Source organism: Hippocampus comes, unplaced genomic scaffold (assembly GCF_001891065.2).
Source record: "Hippocampus comes isolate QL1 unplaced genomic scaffold, H_comes_QL1_v1.1 scaffold39, whole genome shotgun sequence".
Taxonomy (NCBI): Eukaryota; Metazoa; Chordata; class Actinopteri; order Syngnathiformes; family Syngnathidae; genus Hippocampus; species Hippocampus comes.
Window position 1 is genome coordinate 2,597,615 of NW_017842054.1, and position 18,405 is coordinate 2,616,019.

At 46.3% G+C, this 18,405-nt stretch overlaps 1 protein-coding gene across 1 annotated transcript in view; it reads right to left on the minus strand.

Moving 5' to 3' along the window:
• Positions 1 to 311: 311 nt before the first annotated feature.
• LOC109510108 (protein bicaudal C homolog 1) overlaps positions 312 to 18,405 on the minus strand; it is a 49,035-nt gene continuing 30,941 nt past the window's right edge. Inside the window, exons 7-21 of the mRNA XM_019860198.1 lie at positions 16,178 to 16,360; positions 14,113 to 14,364; positions 12,049 to 12,180; positions 10,402 to 10,606; positions 9,052 to 9,207; positions 8,207 to 8,394; positions 7,980 to 8,121; positions 6,899 to 7,052; positions 6,294 to 6,453; positions 6,152 to 6,191; positions 5,222 to 5,376; positions 4,966 to 5,128; positions 4,661 to 4,824; positions 3,811 to 3,910; positions 312 to 2,833 (exon numbers count right to left, since the gene is read on the minus strand). Coding sequence (XP_019715757.1) covers positions 2,706 to 2,833; positions 3,811 to 3,910; positions 4,661 to 4,824; positions 4,966 to 5,128; positions 5,222 to 5,376; positions 6,152 to 6,191; positions 6,294 to 6,453; positions 6,899 to 7,052; positions 7,980 to 8,121; positions 8,207 to 8,394; positions 9,052 to 9,207; positions 10,402 to 10,606; positions 12,049 to 12,180; positions 14,113 to 14,364; positions 16,178 to 16,360 — 2,322 coding nt within the window. The 3' untranslated portion in view covers positions 312 to 2,705. The remainder of the gene's footprint in view (positions 2,834 to 3,810; positions 3,911 to 4,660; positions 4,825 to 4,965; positions 5,129 to 5,221; positions 5,377 to 6,151; positions 6,192 to 6,293; positions 6,454 to 6,898; positions 7,053 to 7,979; positions 8,122 to 8,206; positions 8,395 to 9,051; positions 9,208 to 10,401; positions 10,607 to 12,048; positions 12,181 to 14,112; positions 14,365 to 16,177; positions 16,361 to 18,405) is intronic.

Below are 18,405 nucleotides of genomic sequence, written 5' to 3' on the forward strand. Positions count from 1 at the left end.
TTTCAGCTGCAGTCAAAGTGCGACATCAACAAACGTATTGGTTTGCGTTGCATCTTCAGACGGTCTGTTTTGAAGGAACAACACTGCCCCCTAGAGGCTGGACACAAACGTCCTTGTCCTTTGGCCCAAAAGACACGGTTGGACCGTTTTCTAGTTTTCATTCACACGATCCATCATTCGCACGAAGAACCCGAAGGCTCCCGTAAATTCCACCCATTTTTCTGTCACGCTTTCCTTCATCAGATGGGAAGAAAATGTGCACATACGACCATAGGACAGCATGAAAAGTGTTTTTTTTTTTTTTTTTTTGCTGGCTTCATTCCACCTAAAATGACAGCAGAGACAGTACAGAATCATTTTGCAAATCAACCGCGCCAGAATGTTCTGGAAGCAAAAAGGCAGAAAGGGAAAGAAAAAAAAAACTCTTAGTAAGTGTGAGAGAGCCGGTCGGGATCATCCACTCGGGGCCTGACTGCCTGGGACTTTTGGAGGAGAAACGCACACCCAGACGGAAGATTTCCCAGACAAACCACAAAAATAGAAAAGAGCAATTTTGGCATACACTTCTTTATTACCTTCAGAATATCAATGTTTGAACATATATTTTTTTTTGCCTGACTTATCAAAAAACAAATCAATCTTTAAGATACAACAAGTGGAGTAAAGTGTGAACAAGAGTTGTTTTTTTGGCCACGATGCACAAATCCTTTGGTGCAGAATTTTTCCTAACACACACATACACGCACACACGTATAAAAAAAAAATATCACTTTCGAAATGTTGCAAAAATGTTGCAGAATTCTTAGTGGTTTTACAATTCCTTACAAATGTACCATGGAACTGCAGTACAAAGACGTTTTCCAATAAAACCCTTTTGGCATCAAACAATTAAGGCTGTGCGACTTCTTCAGAGGAGCGGCAACTTATTATTATTAATACTATTATTTTTCTTTTATTCCTTTCACACAATTCGGCAAAACAGCAAACTTCAGATCAAGCGCTTCTTTTCCAACAACGTTCACCAGTTAAGACGAGAAGCGGAGTCAAAACACTTTCCAGGTAGCGTCTCAGAATAAATGTTGCATCTTATAGTTTGTATTTTTCAAGACTTCAATGGGGGGGTGGGGGGGGGGGCAACCTTGTCAGAAAATGAATCGCCGTGATGTTCTGAACAAGAAAAACAGGCCAAAGTGTTGAGAAATTTGAATTGAAGGAAAGTAACCCCATGCAAGGCACCTCATTTGTTTTGATGCTTTTAATGCATCTGGACTCAACAGGCACTCACTTTATTAAGGCACTTTTAATGCACTTTCACACCCCCTCAAAAAAAAAAAAAATCTTGATTCTTCACTTCTAATACTGTCAAATATTAACCCGACGATCATAATTGTACTTTTGTTTCAAATCTAGCCTCGACATCCTCAAGGTTCCTGGAAAACTCGACAATTCTGACGTCAAATCCCCTCGCTTCATGAAATGCGTCTCAGGCAGGTTTGCAACTGTATTGAAGACGACCCCCAAACTATCACCGTGGAACGTTCGAGCCGTTCTTTGCATTCCTTCAAATGATTTTTCGTGTTCCTCGTGGGATGCGGTCAGAGCAAAATGTCCCTTCTTGAAACAAAATGGTAAAAAAAAAAAATAATAAAATAAAAAAAAAAATCAAGTTAACTGGCACTTGAGGCTCCAAAAAGTTCCCAAACGAGGTCCTTGCCCCTCGGAGAAGGCAGAGGAGTGCATTGTGGGATTTCGAGGCCACCGAAAGGCCGCCACTGACCAATAACGGACGGGGGAGCCTGTGCTATAAACAACCGGATGAAAATCCGCTGCGGCCATCTAAGCGCTCCACAGACTAAGAAACATGAACATAGAATGACAATAACGATACCAAATAATCATGTTAAGTCATTCGTAACATATATAAAAAAAAAAAAAATACACATGTAAACGGATTACCATTATATATCCTGCCCCTTTCCCCTAACATGGCAGTTAAAAAAAAAAAAAAATCATAAAAGAGTACAAAATTTGGTCTTGGAAATACACGGACGCAAACGATGGCGAGATGTCGGAACAGCTGCTGAACATAAACACGCACTTGGGAGGTACGCTCCCAATCAAAACACTTCCCTTTTTTGGTACACTTTGGTGCGCTGACCTACTTTGCACTTTGTTTGGCCCAACTAGGCACGGCTAAGTGCTGACAAACATTTGCCTTGGTAAAAAAAAAAAAAAAAAAAGACAATAATAATAAAATAAAATAATGCATCTGCGCTTTTTAAGTCCAATGCATAGTTATTGTTATTATTCTTCCAATCTAAGCAATGGAGGCGTTCACAGGCAAAAGTCTAGTAACAGTAAAGTGCATGTCACCGACAACAGCCGCAGCGGGGTCGGCGGGTAAAATGATTGTACTAATCATTCTGCCTGGTCCCTTGAAATACCGGAGTCGCTTTTGTCGGAAGTGCACAAACGCTTCGGATCGACTCAATGGCTCGGACGGGAGTGAACGCTGAACCTCAGGAATCCCTTTTAGCCCAGGGTGGTGGGCAAACTATGGCTTCCAACTGGATGTTTATACAAGATGGCGCTGTCAACAGTCTGAGCCCGAAAGAGGGAGAGCCGCCCCCCCCACAAAAAAATGGTGGTGCTGCGCCATGGAAAAAATATAAAATTAAAGGGGGACGCCGCCGGGAGGGGGGGGCTTACCACCGTCCACTGACGCTGGCCATGTCAGCGTGGAACTGACGGGAGAGACGACCGCTCGCGCCGCCTTCCAGGAAGGACGAGCGGATGGGGGGCTCGAATAGCTTGCGCCGGTTCTTGTTCAGTTCTGAAACGACATCGGCACAGAGACAGCAAAACTGATCATCTATTGCCCCAGACGGTCCCAAACGGCTTCGCTTGGACTGGATGCACGTGCGACATCACGCGGGTCATCGGAGGTCGAGGCAAACTGGTTGTTTTACTTACGTCGCGCTAGCTAGCTAGCAATGATCTTCGGCTGCCTACTCGTGTGGCGACACACGTTGCGGAGTCGCTCCTAAATCAGCAACCATCACCTCCGTGGCGGCAATCGAGCTACCACTTCTCACCGAGTGATGTGACGGAAAGACCAAGAAGCCATGCTAATTGCTAAGCTAACGCAAGACGCTTCTGCCTTGTCGCCATCAAAAACCACTTCAGCAACAGAACCGCATGGTCCAAAAACATGACATCACTGGCGAAGAACGGCACCCAAACATAAGCGTTGGAGCCCGTGTGTCAACAGAATCAAAGTGGAAACATACGAAAACACGGACACGCTCATCTGTCAAGAATGTAAATAAATCCCTCTTGATCCGACGTCTTTTATTTTCCACTTACTGAGAGAGTTCGGCCATCTTACTACCTTGGCCTACAAGTGCCCCATTTGACACGTTCAAGATACGAGTCATTAATTGGTTGATTATTTTGGTTTGTGTAGCAAGCTAAAATTTAAGGTACGTAGCAAGATTGAAGTCGGGGGGGGTGGAGCAAGCAAGCTAACCTCATGCCCCAATAGAAGAAACATAGTCACCCAAGAACAAAATCAGAAAACTTGCAAGGACCTGCTGCGGGCCACAACCCACACTCACACATAGGCCTATCCGGCTGCCCGACCTCACGTCACTCACGAGGCCACGCCCCTTAAAGGCACACAACTGAACATTCTCTTGTACTTTGTTTTTAGCCAAAACAGTGCTATTTGGCCTCAATTACAAGACAAAATATGATGACTGCGCTCGAACACAGCGTTCCGACAGAATTCGCCGGTCGCTCTTGAAGTACCTGAGATGGCCAGTAGCATTTTCCTGCGAGCGCCAAAGGTGGTGATGCCCAATTCCTTCAGGTCCTGGTCGGTCAGAGTCAGGAACGTCTGGAGATCGATCTGGAAGTTGCAACAGAAAACTTTCACGACGACGCTCGCATCTCAGCAAACTTTAAGAGAAGCATCGCAAAGCCATGAAGAAGCATGATGCACACGAAACAAATACGACACAACGGACGTAGGACTGAAAATAGTCATTTCCAAGAAATATTCAGAGAATAAGAGCTTTCACTTTGGTGGGTTTCTTTTTTTTTTTTTTTTGCATTTGCGATATAATATGAAAAACACTGGACTGATGCATGAACTTTGCATGAACGTTGAACGTTCTCCATGCTCTCACCACCACACTGCTTTCGCACGACACACACACACACACACACACACACACACACACACACACACACACACACACACACACACACACACACACACACACACACACAGATCACCCTACTGGATAGACAGACTCACACGACGGGTGGGCCAAGAACTGATCAAAGCCACTCCTGCCATCTAGTGGTGATTTATCATACTGAAATCCAAAGCTTTGATCCATACTGAGGAGCTGTGAAGCCCTTTGTTAAATTTGGAGAAAAAAAAAACCCAAAACAAAACCATAATTTTATGTTTTGGCACTCAGTGATAGGATTTTCGCAAACTTAATTTGACATTTTAGCATTAAATGAGTTGAAAAAAAAAATTTCCCAAACAGTGGAAGCGGTTATAGCTGCAAAGGAAGACAAATTCTTCCATGTCTTGATGCAATCATCCGCATGATGGGCAAAATGCATCTTGTTGTTCGCCGCTTACCTCCTGCTGTTGAAAGACGTCCGTGTACTTCCCCAGGCCAAGCTTGCTAAAGAGCTCGGGCAGGTCCGAACCTTTGAGGGAGGAATTGAGGCTGCAGCCGTTGCTGCCCGTCACTGACGAGATGCAGTCCATGTAGTTGCTGCTGCTCAGGTAATGTTCGGCCGCTGTCCGTCAAAAGAAATAAAAAAGGGGTGCCATCAGCAATTGTCAAAATAATAATAATAATAATAACAACAAAAAAAGAATCTGAAGTCAGCCTGCAGTTAGCTGTGCGCCACGGCACGCAACGTCAACACGCGACTGACCCGATTTGTTCTGTTTCCTCTTGGGGCTGCTCACAGCTGTGGGGAAGTCGGCATGGGCCTGCAGGCCGTTGGAGGCGCCGTTCCTCTCCCGCCAATTGTCCGAGTCGCTGCCGTTGGCCACGCCCTCACGGCTGCCGGCGCGGGACAGGGACAGCGCGGAACCCTGAGGGGAAGAAGTTGGGCCAAATATTACGGCAAAGCCATCCAAAGCCAATGTCAGCTCGAGAAGGACCCAAACGGGGGTCGGGGGTCAAACCTCATAGGTGGTGCTCATGCTGGGCTTGTAGGGCACGTGGTTGGCTCTCCTCAGTTCCTTGATGGTCTCAGCCGGCATGGACTTGGAGAAACCCAGACCGCTCCAGGTGTTTGTCGGGGTCCGCACCTCCGTCACCACGGGTTTCTTCAACATAGCTGTGCGAGCACATATTTGTTACTCAAGAAAGAACTCCATCATTCTTTGTCAGCACAGTATTTATTTATTTAATGTGAATATGCAGTGAAAAACAATCGCGACCATTCATTGCGCACGCCGTCTTTTTCAGACGACGAGGCGCACATAAACTCCTTTCATTTGGTCAAAATATTCCATCTGGTGTGCCGAGTGACCTCGGGCCGATTTTTATGTGGTACAAGGCGCTCAAAAATGTGTCAAATATGTTTTAGTATGTGGGAAATCCACAAGCGAAGGGCCAAGGCGGGATGTTGGCTTTTCAGTTTGTCGTCTTTAATCCAAATTCCTTCCTTTTTCACAGGACGACTTCCTGCTTTGGCGACGAAGAATCATGGGAAATGCAGTCCTACTTGCACAAACTGTTTATTTGTGCTCCACTAGAATAATTTTAGTTGACAATCGACTGTTTGGCCTACATTTGGCATTTTAATGTATTATTATTTTACGAAAAGGTAAATTCCTGAAGAGTATTTCAGTTTAGTTTGTCCTACGACGAGTATGCCGTAAAGCGACCGTATCTGCTGAAAAGCAGCAACTTTTTTGGCCGCGCGCACGTTCACTACCGCTTGGTCCATTTGCCGTTTTTGTAATGTCTTCATCATTTGGATGAGGATAAAGGGACTTCAATTGAACGCATGTTTCGCATTTCATTTGGCGAGAGTTTTGACTGAAATGGAGAGTGACTAGTATTCAAGGATTACCAACTGAAATTAGGTTGACAAGATGTGAACTCACCTTTGGTTGCCAGCAGCTTTTTCTGTTCATAGTCAAATGCCTGTAAACAGAAAAAAAAACCCCAAAACAAAAAAACATTTGCTGTCATGATCCAAAAGAATTATGTGTGTTTTATTTATGTATCAGGGGGGTTGGCAGGCACCTGCATGTTGGCAAAGGGGGTCTGCGGGGCCAATCTGATGCGCTCCCTCTCGTTCTGCTGCGCCGCCCTCTCGGCCGCCCGCTCGCTGCCCGGCGCCCGCTTGTCGGTCACGGGACTGTCTGACGAACTGGACTCGGCGTCCGACAGGAGGCAATCGGAACTGCGCAGAAAAGAGCCAAAAGTTGAATTCGATGACGTCGGTACGTCTTCCCCCCCCGCCACCCATGAAATACCTCAAAATGAGAGCCAATTCGGGGGAAAAAAAAAACCCCCATAAAATTCCAGCGACATCAAAACACTGAATAATGTTGAAGCTTTCTTGGCACCAAAATCTTTTAATATATTTCTTCTTTTGTCCCCCCCATCACACTTTTAGTTGTAATGACCAATCGCAATGTGCAATTTACCTTTTATTTTTATGATTTATCCGATTTCATCTGGTCTTTTTTTTTAATATGTACCAAATGGAAATCTAGCAGGGCAACAGTCTGGAACGTTTTCCACCAAAAGTGGAAGTTTTTCAAATCGCGAAGCTCAATGGAATATTTCCAAAGGCCCCAAGAGGACCTCTTCTGTGATGGGTGCGCGAAGACACTTGGACATACTGTAGGTGGGAATTCTTGGTGCCCTGCAGCAGCTCCACGGCTTGCCGTTTTCCCGACGACTTCTTGCACGAGGCCAGCATCTGCTTCAGCTCGCTGCCGCTGGCCGAGTGCGAGGGGCTCCTCGGCATGCCCACCTCCACAAACGTGTCCGAGCCTGCCACGCATCAACAAAGACCGCGGCTTAAAAAGAGTTCACGTGCGTATACTGAACGCAACATTAATATGCGTGGAAGTTCTGAGCGGCCAAGAAAAGTACCGATGATGTCACGCCATCTAATGGAGATCTCGGGGGATTTACGTTGGAGTGGCCCGCCAACCCCCCGACCCCTAAAAAGTGAGCGGAGCCAGTTGGTGGGCAAGTACACTGTGAGACACAGGAGGAGGTGATGGAGGGGAAACCTGCCTGTGACTCACCGCATCAGAGGGGAGGGCGTCGGTAAACACGCGAGAAAAAGGAGACGCGTGAGAGAGAAAGATTTGAGGGGGAAAACCGCCGCGCGCACCGCCAGGAGGGCAGAAGTTAAACGGTCTCCTCTCGTGTGTAATAAACAGAGACTGGGAGGTGAAGAACCGCACGGGAGGAAAAGCGCTTCATTTGAAGTATTCTTCACGGGGCTTTAAAAAAAATTGCTGAACTTGAGGTGAAAAGGACGCCGGCACATAAATCACACTTCATATTTGCGCAGCACATTTGTTTTTCTCTCTGTCACGACACCACGATGCCACTTTGGACGCAAGCACGGGCCATCCTGACCTGGCTGATATTGAAAGTCATATTTCTCATGTTGACGGAATGACCCGAAAATATCAATTAAGCACCGGCTGTGTTGATGTCAAGAAGTGCAACTTATCCACTTATGACAAACGCTACCACACTATACCCTGCTTGTCGACTGACAGGTGAGTTTTGCATTGCGAGCATATTTTCCGTCAATCATGTGCTCATTTAAACAACGGCCAAACGGGCGGATCATTTTTGACTGCTGAAATCGCTCAATTTGGCACGGCTGAACGATCGCGCCGACACTCGAGTGAACCTCCCGAGGACTGCGTTGCGCATGCGTTCGAATGCCAGGAGTACCTTCATCGGTGCTGGACTTGCTGGACAGAGGTTCTGATGGATTGTGTCCGCTGGCCTCTTGGACCGCGTCGCACGGCGCCGGACTCAGAACCGTTTCAGCAAGTGACGCGGTGGATATCCTCCCGTAGACGGAACCCGGATGCTGTCCAATTAATGCCAAGTCAATATATTCAATGAAACCATTCGGAGGGGGGCGGGATAAAACAGGATTGAGAATATGGTCTGACCTTAATGTGGCCGTTGAGAGCGCAGGTTGCCTTGGCGCAGTCGGGGACGCCGTTGGACTGCTTGTCGATGGGCGCCAGGCCCGGTGGAGGGGAGGGCGTGCTCTGCGTGTAACCCTGCACGCCAGACAGCAAGATGCTGCTCAGCGTGGCGTGGGTGGCTGGATGCAGCATCAGCTGGGACGAGAAGGCTGGGGAAACACAATGCAACATGTCTGGAGTCTGTTTGGTGATCCCCCCCCCTCATCCATCCGGCTTCAATTGTGCTTGTCCTCATAAGAGTTGGGAGTGAGCCTAGCCCAAAGCTATTATTGTTAAACAAAACCAAAAAAAAAAAAAAAATCTGTCAATAAAATATAATAATGCTTTTAATACAATCAAAACTAACTGAAACAAAATCTTGGTTCATGTTGCAAAAATGTCCTTTGTTTTAGTCGAATTCAATGAATATCATACATGAGCTTTCTGGGTTCATTCATTTATTCGGGAGTGCGAGTCTTGACGGAAGAAAGAAGGTCAAACTTCGTGACTTTTTTTTTTTAATCTTACACGCAACAAATAAAAACCAAACAAAAAACTAAAACTAAAACTAATAAAAACTAGATAAATCTGCTCTAATAATATCTATTAGTTATTATTATATTTAAGTATTTTTATTTATTATTATTATTAATAATTATTATTGTTATTAATAATAATTAAACTATAGTAATTTGAACATTTGGACCATTTTCAAGTCAGCAAATTTGTTTTGGGTGGTAACCTGTGCAGTTGCACCCTACAAACTTCCTCTAATGTTATATGCAAGAACAAAAAAAAATACATCAAAATATCGGATATCTCGTCACCTTGGCTACTGGTGAGCGAGCTGGGCCAGAGCGAGGGCGCGGGCGCGCCGGGGCTGGGGGCCTGCAGGGGGCTCATGGAGGAGTTGAGGGTGTTCAGGACGGCATTGGGGGCGGCCGAGTTGGCCAGCGAGTGGGACGCCGCCGCACCCAGGAAGCCTGCGGACAAAACCACAAATCACCGTTTTGGGAATACCGTCTTGCTGCTCCTACGATCGAACGAGAATTCCATCAAGGCATCTTAAGGAATTTCTCGCATCGGCGCAAGGCCCCGGCACCTATCCGACGAGTCTCGGTTAGCCAAGGCAAGCTTGTTATTGAGACAATGTGCCGCAGAGTGCTTTGACCCAAACGCGGTGTATGAAAACACAAAGAAGCGGCTCTGTGGCTTTCACAAGGGGCTACTTTGGCTCCGGGAGGAAGGCACGGGACTCTCCTGGCAGGCTGCTCTGTAATCTGAGCAAGAAAAGCATGTAGCAATTACTAACGGCCAGGATGTGGGCCCGTCCACCAAACTTTGAACCGATTTTGCAGCACCGGGCCTGCAGGGAACGGTATTATTATTTTTTTGGCGGCTGATTATTTACATTTGAAATCTACTTTCCCGTCCACTTTCATTTGGCAGGAAAAGCGAGCTCATAAAATTCATTGAGTTTAAACAGGGAACGCACCGCCCTTAAGGAACGTACATAGGACTGCAAAGGACTGAGAATTGAGGAGAGAAAAATAAAAGGACTCAAGAATAATGAGGTGGACAGTACAGTGCACTTTTTCTGGGGGATTAAAAAAAAATGATGAGGAGATATTAGAAATGTTGTTGCTTTGCCATACAAATAATGTCATAGGAAGTTTTGTGCATTTTTAAAATTCATGGTCGCCTCGACATACAAGTGGCTCACAACTTCGGTTTTTCCGGACACGAGCAGTCGGTCACTCGAGATCGGAGTGCTGGACTCGAACCGCTCCACAACGAGCAGCAATTGGGCAGAAGAGATGCTTTTCATTGAAACGTTCCAGTTCCTCTCAGCTCAACAGTACGGCACTAAGATTAGTCTTTCTTGGCAGAGGATAAAGAAGATACATCTACTGTGAGTCCAGTTTGTGTTCAAACTTTTGCGTAAAACGGTTATAGCCACACAACATGGATGCAATTTTGTGTTAGCGCAGCGCTCGTGGGCGGAACGGCTACGCTCTGCGGTTGTTTTAAACGCCCAAGGACTAATTGACTTTGTTTGAAGTTTCAACCGGAGTGGCATTAAACAGCTTGAAGCTTTGCTTTTTTTTTTCTCCCCCAACGATTTTTCACCATTTGCTATTTGTATTCCATTCTCAGTGACGTTTTATTCTTCCTACCCAGGTTGCTGAGCCCCAGACCAGCTGAGGCCAAGATGTCCAGGCCAACGGGACATATGAGCGACGGCGAGGGCCCGTTGGGGGCCGGGTTGACGGCCACCGATGGCGAGTAGCAAGATACGCCGTTGTTTTCCAGGCCCAGCAGGAACTTCCGGGCTTCGTACATGTTCACGGCGTTCCTCTCCACGCTCTTGACGATTACGGACTGGAAAAGGAAGAGAGAGAGAGAGAGAGAGACAGAAAGAAAACGGTTGCGCAACAAAAGTGAGAGCCAAGAAAATGCTCAAATGTGTTTGTGTGTGTGTCTAACACGTGAGGAGCATGGGAGGGGAACGGATTTGGGAATGTTGGACTCGGACGTAGGGAGTGAAAGGGAGGATGGGGGGGGGAGACAAACATGATGGAAAGGAAGGAAGAGGGGAATTAAGGAGAGATTAGAATGACAAACAGCGTCGGTGTGGGAGTAACATTTGACGGATGACTCCCCCCCCCAACACATCACGCTCGCTCAGACACATGATGGAAATATGAGGGAGATATTGCTCCTGCCTTTGACGTCACATTCCGAGGCATGAGACTCACCAATAAAAAATCATGAGGAGGAATTCCTGAGAGAAACATGTGGCGACAATTATCGGACCCGGTTGAAAAGTATGTAATAATGACAGCTTCAATTGCCGGCTTTGCGAACAATGGCGCTTGGCTTTTCCAAACTATTCAGCGACACAGCCAAAGGTTGGCCGTCATTTGATAGCGACGGCAGCAAGCGCGCGCGCTCGCAAAAGCTGCTCGAGATGATGCTGATAGGATTGGAAAACGTAATAGGATGGGGGAATATCTCAAAAAGCATTCGGCGCGCGGGATGTCAATAACTTAAAGGGCGGCCAGGATTTCCGCAACAGGACAAATTATAAGCTGATCTGAAAAGAAATGACAGAAACGAACCGTAAGTGTATGCGGAATCTTTTCAATGGGGCGATGCTTGCCAAAAGCGCAATCTGGATCAGATCCGAAAGACTTGACTTGACATCTCCCTCCACACATCGCATCTTATGAAAACATTCGAAGCCAATCATGTTTGGTGAACATATGCACAGCTTACATTTTACCATTGGACTTCCCCACACATCGGCACTTTGAGACTTCTTTATTTTGCATCGCGATGCGTCAATTAAAAAAAAATTTTTTTTACTCCCCTGAATGTTGGCATCCAAGCGGATAGCCAAGTACAAATGTCACCGTCTGGAGGAAACATGCTTGCCTGCTGTTCATATGTAAACAAACCACTTTGAATTTTACACGCCTATCAACTAAGAATGCAAGCAACAGACACAAAAAAACCCCAAAAAAAACAAAAACGGAGTCAGCCGGTCGTCTTTCCTTTGCGTGCAGCTTGAGGACAGACTGTGGCTCTCCAACGGCGGCAGACGCTGAGCGAACATGGCACCAGTCCCTTTGATTTCCCTTCCGGTTTTTTTTTTTCCATTTTAACTTGCTCACATACTGAAATGTGACCGGCCAATATGTTAGTTGAATACGGACAGCGCCCTCGCACGCCTTTGAGGACGCGAGGTGCTTTTCTCAAGATGGAATGCTGTCGTTTCCCCTTTGAACCACGCACGGAAGGGCCGAAGGCAACGATCATACCTTGCTGGGCTGCTTGGGCTTGGGCTTGATACTGATGAAGACATCCAGTTGCTCCATGAGGGCCGTGATACACTGAGGCTCCACCTCCACGTCCTCTTTAATGTCGAACATGAGCACCAGCGGCAGGCAGCCCTGAGAGCAAAAACGAAGAGGGAAAAAAATAAATCAAGGTTCTATAATGTATCAATTAATAAAAAATGCGATTTAATGAATTTAGATCAAGCGCCACAACAGTGAATTGAGGAAAGGCAGAAAATTAGGAAGGAATGGAACTGCAGGAATGAGAAATGAACACTCGAAAAAAAAAGAAGGAAGAGGCAAGCAATCGTTTTCTGGCTAGCTATACAGACAGACAGACAGACAGCTAGCTAGCTAGCCATGCATCCATCCATCCATCCATCCAGCCGGACAGCCGGCTCGATAGATCGGTCAATGTTATTCGACCCAAGTGGGAAGTTTGTTGCCCACATTATATCGACCGGTATATCTTGCAATAAAATCCGCTCCCGGGAGTAACGGCATAAATCTTCGATTTTATTATCACTTGTAGAGTACCGGTAGTAGGTAAAAGCAACCCAATAAATACCCAGACTCCCCGTTGGACTTTTTTTTTTGGAGTTTGGGGAAATTCCGCCAAGTGCAATATGCTTCACATTATCACCACCACAGGACCACAGACATCTATATTTTTGGGGCCGAGCGCTGCACGGCCGGCGCTCCTCTTGTGAGTGGGTGTAATTAGCAGCAGAGTAGCGCTGCTGCTGACGGGCTCCAGATCGGAGCTGTAATCAGCAGTGTGCCTGCAAGGGGGCCAAATCACAAAGTACGCTCTGACAGGCAGGACTCCCCATCCCGTACGTCCACTTGACGCTTTATTTTAGGCCTTTCTGTCTTTCTTCGAGGCTTTTTGTTTTTGGTTCCTTTGGCCTCCCCTGCCCTCCTTTGCCACACTCGCGAAGCTGTTTTTCTTGCTGCTTCTCCAGTTTCCAAAGCATGAGAATGGCATGTTCAGTCACCACAACTGCTCTGGTATTTGTTAACCGTTGTCCACGCCGGACTGGAGGCTACAGGAACAAAGACAGGAAGGAATTTCTGTCCTATGCGATGCCGACGGGCCTTCAGCGCCAGTGCAGCATTATGTCCTATTTTCTAATTGTTTTTATTTAACCTCTACTAATCCTGGTAAGGCATCAGAGTACAGAGTCTCATTTGCGATGCCGAACTAGCGGCAGACAACAAAGTAAAACACTACTTTTGCATTATTTAAAATTTTATATGCATTATTGTATGCAATTTAACTAATAAAAAATGTATACAGTATTGTATATCAAAGATTTGTAAATGATCCCAAATGTTTGAATGGCAGTGTACATTTAAAAAAAATAAACATAGTTACTAAATAATTTGTTCATTCATTCTAAGTAGATTATCTGATAAAAATGACTGAAATATTTCATGACTAAAATGTAAAACATATTTTAGATACTGTAGACATCGACAACTGCTTGAACACAAATGGGGCTTTTCAGCACACCCCTCCAGTCATCGGCAAAAATGACTTGGATAAGCGGTTTGGAAAATGGATGGATGGACTCGTGATGATGGGCCAAAACGGAATTGTCTCAGGTTCAAGGGCACCCCTAAAAAAATATGAACTATAACGCACTTCCGAAAACCCAAACCAAATTGTCTCGAGATTGCAGTACGAAATTCGAACAAACCATCATCATTAGCGGCAGTCAAGATAATGCGTCTAACTAGCGGCTATGTGGCAGCTTAATAGTTGCTGCTGAACTGCACAGGCACGTTTTAGCCACAGCTACAGCAGAGCTGGCCAAGGTTCTTCCCAAACCCCAAAAGGTCACGGTGGTTGACGTCCCGCAGCCCGCGCATCCCTCGCATACCAAGCTGATGCTCGTCCGACTGTGACATCCATTATAGCTACCACACAGACTGGGGAATGGGCACATGGTCGGAATCGATTCCCGCGTGCCAACGTGTGACCACAAAAACAAACGCTGGCGGTTCGAAGTCATTCCCCGTTAAGCGGCGCAAAATACGCACCATGAGGTACTGGCGGGCGAGGCACACCGACTCGATGGTGCCTTGGATGTAGACGGTGGACTTCTTCTGGGGGCCGTTGGGGTCGGGGAAGTGGATTTGGGCGCCTGTCCTCTGGGTGATGTGCTTGATGTTGCTGCCGTTGCGGCCTTTCATGAAGAGGTGGTGCTGGGGGGCGATGTCCAGGTGGGTGCTGACCGAGATGGTGCTCACCAGGCTGCCTGCCAAGTGCTCCAGCAGCAGAGCTGTGCCACGCTGGGCAAAAGTAAAACAAATAAATAGAATACAGGATTGTCAAAACTGTACAATGAACCCACATTGATGGTTCCAACTGTTTTGCAGATTTTTACCCAGTTTGCATCTATTTTTTTCTTCTGCCTTCTTTTGGATGTAATCCTACTGTAGACTACTAGTTGGCAGCAGACTTTTTGTTTATTTGAAAGAATGAAAACAATTTATTTGAGATCAGATTGATTTTTGCTGGAGATGATTGGAAGTCAAATCTTCGGGAGCTTTGCTGAAACTCACGGAATATCTAACGCCAGGTAGCAACAAAAGTAAAATAAATAAATAAATAAATTAGGTGCTGAAACAAAACAACATACAGGGGCTCGAAGAACTCAATCTTTCTTTTTATGTGGTTCTTGGTGTAAAAGGTTTGCGTACGGTCCGATGGGCTTATAGGATTTAGAATTGACGCACCAATTCTGCTCGATGTGTCCAATTTTTTATTTATTTTTTTTTGAATGAATGAATGTTAAAATGTGTGGCTGGTTATGTTTTGATTAAATTCCGAAATCCAGAGTGCCAACGAGTGGCCAGGGATGCCTACTTGTGTTCAACCTAATCGGGTCCACAGGAGAGCTAGCGTGCTAACGTTGCTGCTCAGAGATGAGTGCAGAAGCTCACCAAAAAAGCTTGTCTTTTCTTGACTGTTTTCCCACATACATAAATATTGTCTCTAAAGTGATTATTTCTGGCGAGAAAATGAACAATAAAAGCACATTTCGAATAACGTTTCATTTCGATCTGCGTCCTCACACCACACTACAAAACAGTCCATATCCTTGAAAAAATACGCGTTTGCAAAAGGCGAGACGCATCCGTCAACGAGTTGAGGAGACCGACTCGGGGTTGTCTCCCTGCTCTCACTTGGCCTTGTAAAGCACGTCTTTGCCATCGTGCAAAGGGAGAACCCATCCCCGCATGCTGCTGCGGGTTTGGCAACCCGCCAAGATCTTTCCAGGGTCTCGCAGCGCCGCATAAATAGCGCTCGCACATTCTACTAATCATGTCGGCCTTCGTCTGGCCTCCTCACCCGCTCTGACCTACCCGCAAACTCGCCGAGACGCTTTTGGAACGCATTTACTCAACACGCACACTTGATTTAGCGCACGCAAGAGTGCGAGTGCAGATGAATAAATATACATATACACGGAGGCTTGGAAACGCACTCGCTGGTGAGGCCCCGCGTAGTCGGTGGGCACGATTTATTGGCAAGAGAGATGGGAAAACTCCCTGCCAGTTAAAAAAGTGCGCCTGTTTCGGAAGAACGCACACAAGAGCCAGAGAGACGCTTTTCTCGCTCAAGTACGAGTGGGCTAAGCTAAAAAGTTTAAGAGTTGCGCCGCCCCCGCAGCGGAGTTCACGCCACCCAAACATCTCTCAGCACTCTCTTGGCTGCGGGGCGCCGCCAAGTCATGAGGCGGTTTGTGCGGGGAGGAAAAAAAAAAAAGGCAGCAATGCTGACAGCGTTGGTGGGCTCAGTAACGGAGCTAGCTTCCTTCGCATTGCGGCCTCACCATGGAAACGGGCGCGGAGGAGCCGATATGGCTGCGGACAGGAAATGAGAAGATCACTTCGGCTGCCGGTTCTCAATCTGTGGTCCCCGCACCCCGAGGGGGGATGACAGTTGGAGCTTGGGGTGAGCAAAATAGTTTGCAACAGCTATTTGATTGTTCTTTTTCATCCAGATTTTTTTCCCTTGACCCAAAAAGTTTGAGAAGCCCCGATTGATAAAAACGACTCAAATGCGAAAGCGAGCCCATGGCGCCCAGTCAACCCTCACCTTGACGGCGTTGGCGTTGTTTTGGGAGCCACGCACCACGCCGGTGGCCCTGTACAGCCGCGTCGGCGGTTTGAAGGACACGGCCAGGTTGTACGTCTGCGAGATGGCCTGCACGCTCGGCGAGCTCGGGTCCGACTGCATGATGGCGGGGAGCTCGAAAGACAGCACGAGAGGGAGCAGCTCCTGCAATGAGTACGGGCAGACGCACGTTGGGATGGGCGAAAATTGGGTCAAATGAAAATGCCAAAGTTGTCTTCAAAACGCATTTGACCGGTTTGTTTCCCTGACAAGACTTTTTCATCACCGATTGTAACCTCAGCGGGGGGGGGCAGATTATCAGTGATCCAACAAATAACACAAACGGATGGTACGACCTCACTCCATGGTAACTTATGCGTGCAGTTAAACGCACAGACAGTGCAGGCAATGGACGCACACACACACACACACACACACACACACACACACACACACACACACGCAGACACGTTCTCCAAACATTGCATGGCTGTCGGGCAGAGCGCCTCGATGGGTTTGGCTTCCAGTGAAGGGCAAGCGGCATGAATCGCCGCGACCAAACAAATGCCTCCACTGATCAGTCCCATATGCGCTCGGCCTTAGTTTTGGATCAGGCTTCCACACTTGCGCTCTGAGGGAATCGAGACGTTTAGGTCGGAACAGAAGAAACGACAGCCGGACCGATGCAATCAATGAAGAAAAAGACGACTTTTATATTTGGAGCTGACTTCAGCGTTACTCCAAAACCAGTACCTGGAGTACTGTTACAAGTTGAAAGCATGGCTGGAAAACCTCAGTTAGGTCTAAAAGAGGGTGGAAATGTAAATATCTCGGAGGTAAAAATCAGCTTTCATCACCTGTCTGTTCAGGTTGAGCGTGCAAAGCTTCTGGGAAGCCCCCCGACAATTCACCATCTCAACAACCCATTAAAAAAAAAAAAAAAAAAAAAAGATGGAACACGCAAGTCCGTACAGTCCAATGTGTGTCAGTCTGAATGCTTTTGAATTTGAATGATAAAAAAATGGGCCATTAAAAAAAAAAAAAATCAACATTGTGGAAAATCAAGCCTTTCTCTCCGCTCTCAAATGCTGTGTGGAAAATGGGGGAGGTTGAATGCACCAATCAACAGGTAACTGTCAATCAAACACCAAGTCTATGACCTTGCCGAGCAAATAACTACATGATAATTACAGGACAGTAACTTTGTCAAACCTGCGGGGGCTGGAATAAATTTGCGGCAACAACGAGGCAATGCCACACGCTGACTGTCAATAAATAAAATAAAATAAATCAGCCTTCCTCACTCTTCAACCTCTCTCATGTTCAACGAGGAGCTCTAAAGTGGCCTGAGGGGAAAATGTATTTTTCAGGCGGAAACATCTGTACATACACTCAAATTACTCACAAAAAGCAGAACGTATGACTTGAAACATCATTTTAAATGAAAAAGCCTTTAGAATTGTTCTGCACCCAATAAAAACTGACCAGGACCCAGCGTTTGGCTTCAGACGCCAAGTTTGGGTGTAAGTGAGCTTTCAAGTGTCTTGAAAAATGTTTTTTCAAGGCTTCAACTGAGGCCGAATAACCATTTCCTGGAAAATAATTGGCTGTACACACAACGAGTGAAAGGCAGAATCAATTTGTGGCCGGCTGTCATGCCAGATAAAAGTTTTGTTGGACGTGCAGATTAGCTTTAGCTAACATCATTAGCTTCCAGTGTGATATCGCTGATTGGGAGAGCACCCACCTTCACCATGACAATGATTTTTTTTTTTAAACGTGTAATTAAGGCAAGGCAAGGCAGCTTTATTTTTGTCGTGCATGATATACACGAGATAGCTCAATGTGCTTCACACAGTTAAAAAATACACTGAAAGGCATTTAAGAAATTTGCAGTTAAAAAGCTACATTTTGATTTGAAAGATGTTAATCAAAGTATGGGGGGGTGAGGGAGGGGAATTGTTCTTACCCCCCCAACACACACACACACACACTCTTGGGTCTCAGTGATCATGGTAACGAAAGCCGAACTCGTGGCAGGATGACATGAATGGCACTGAACTGATTGCTTCCTCTGGGTATTTTGACACAAAGCATGTCACAAAAACGTTATTAAGACACCTGGGAACTGTTTTAAATTATGGAAAAAAAAGAAAAAAAAACCCATATGTCTCCTTTCAAAACAAAAAGGAGCTGAGTCAGAATAGTGT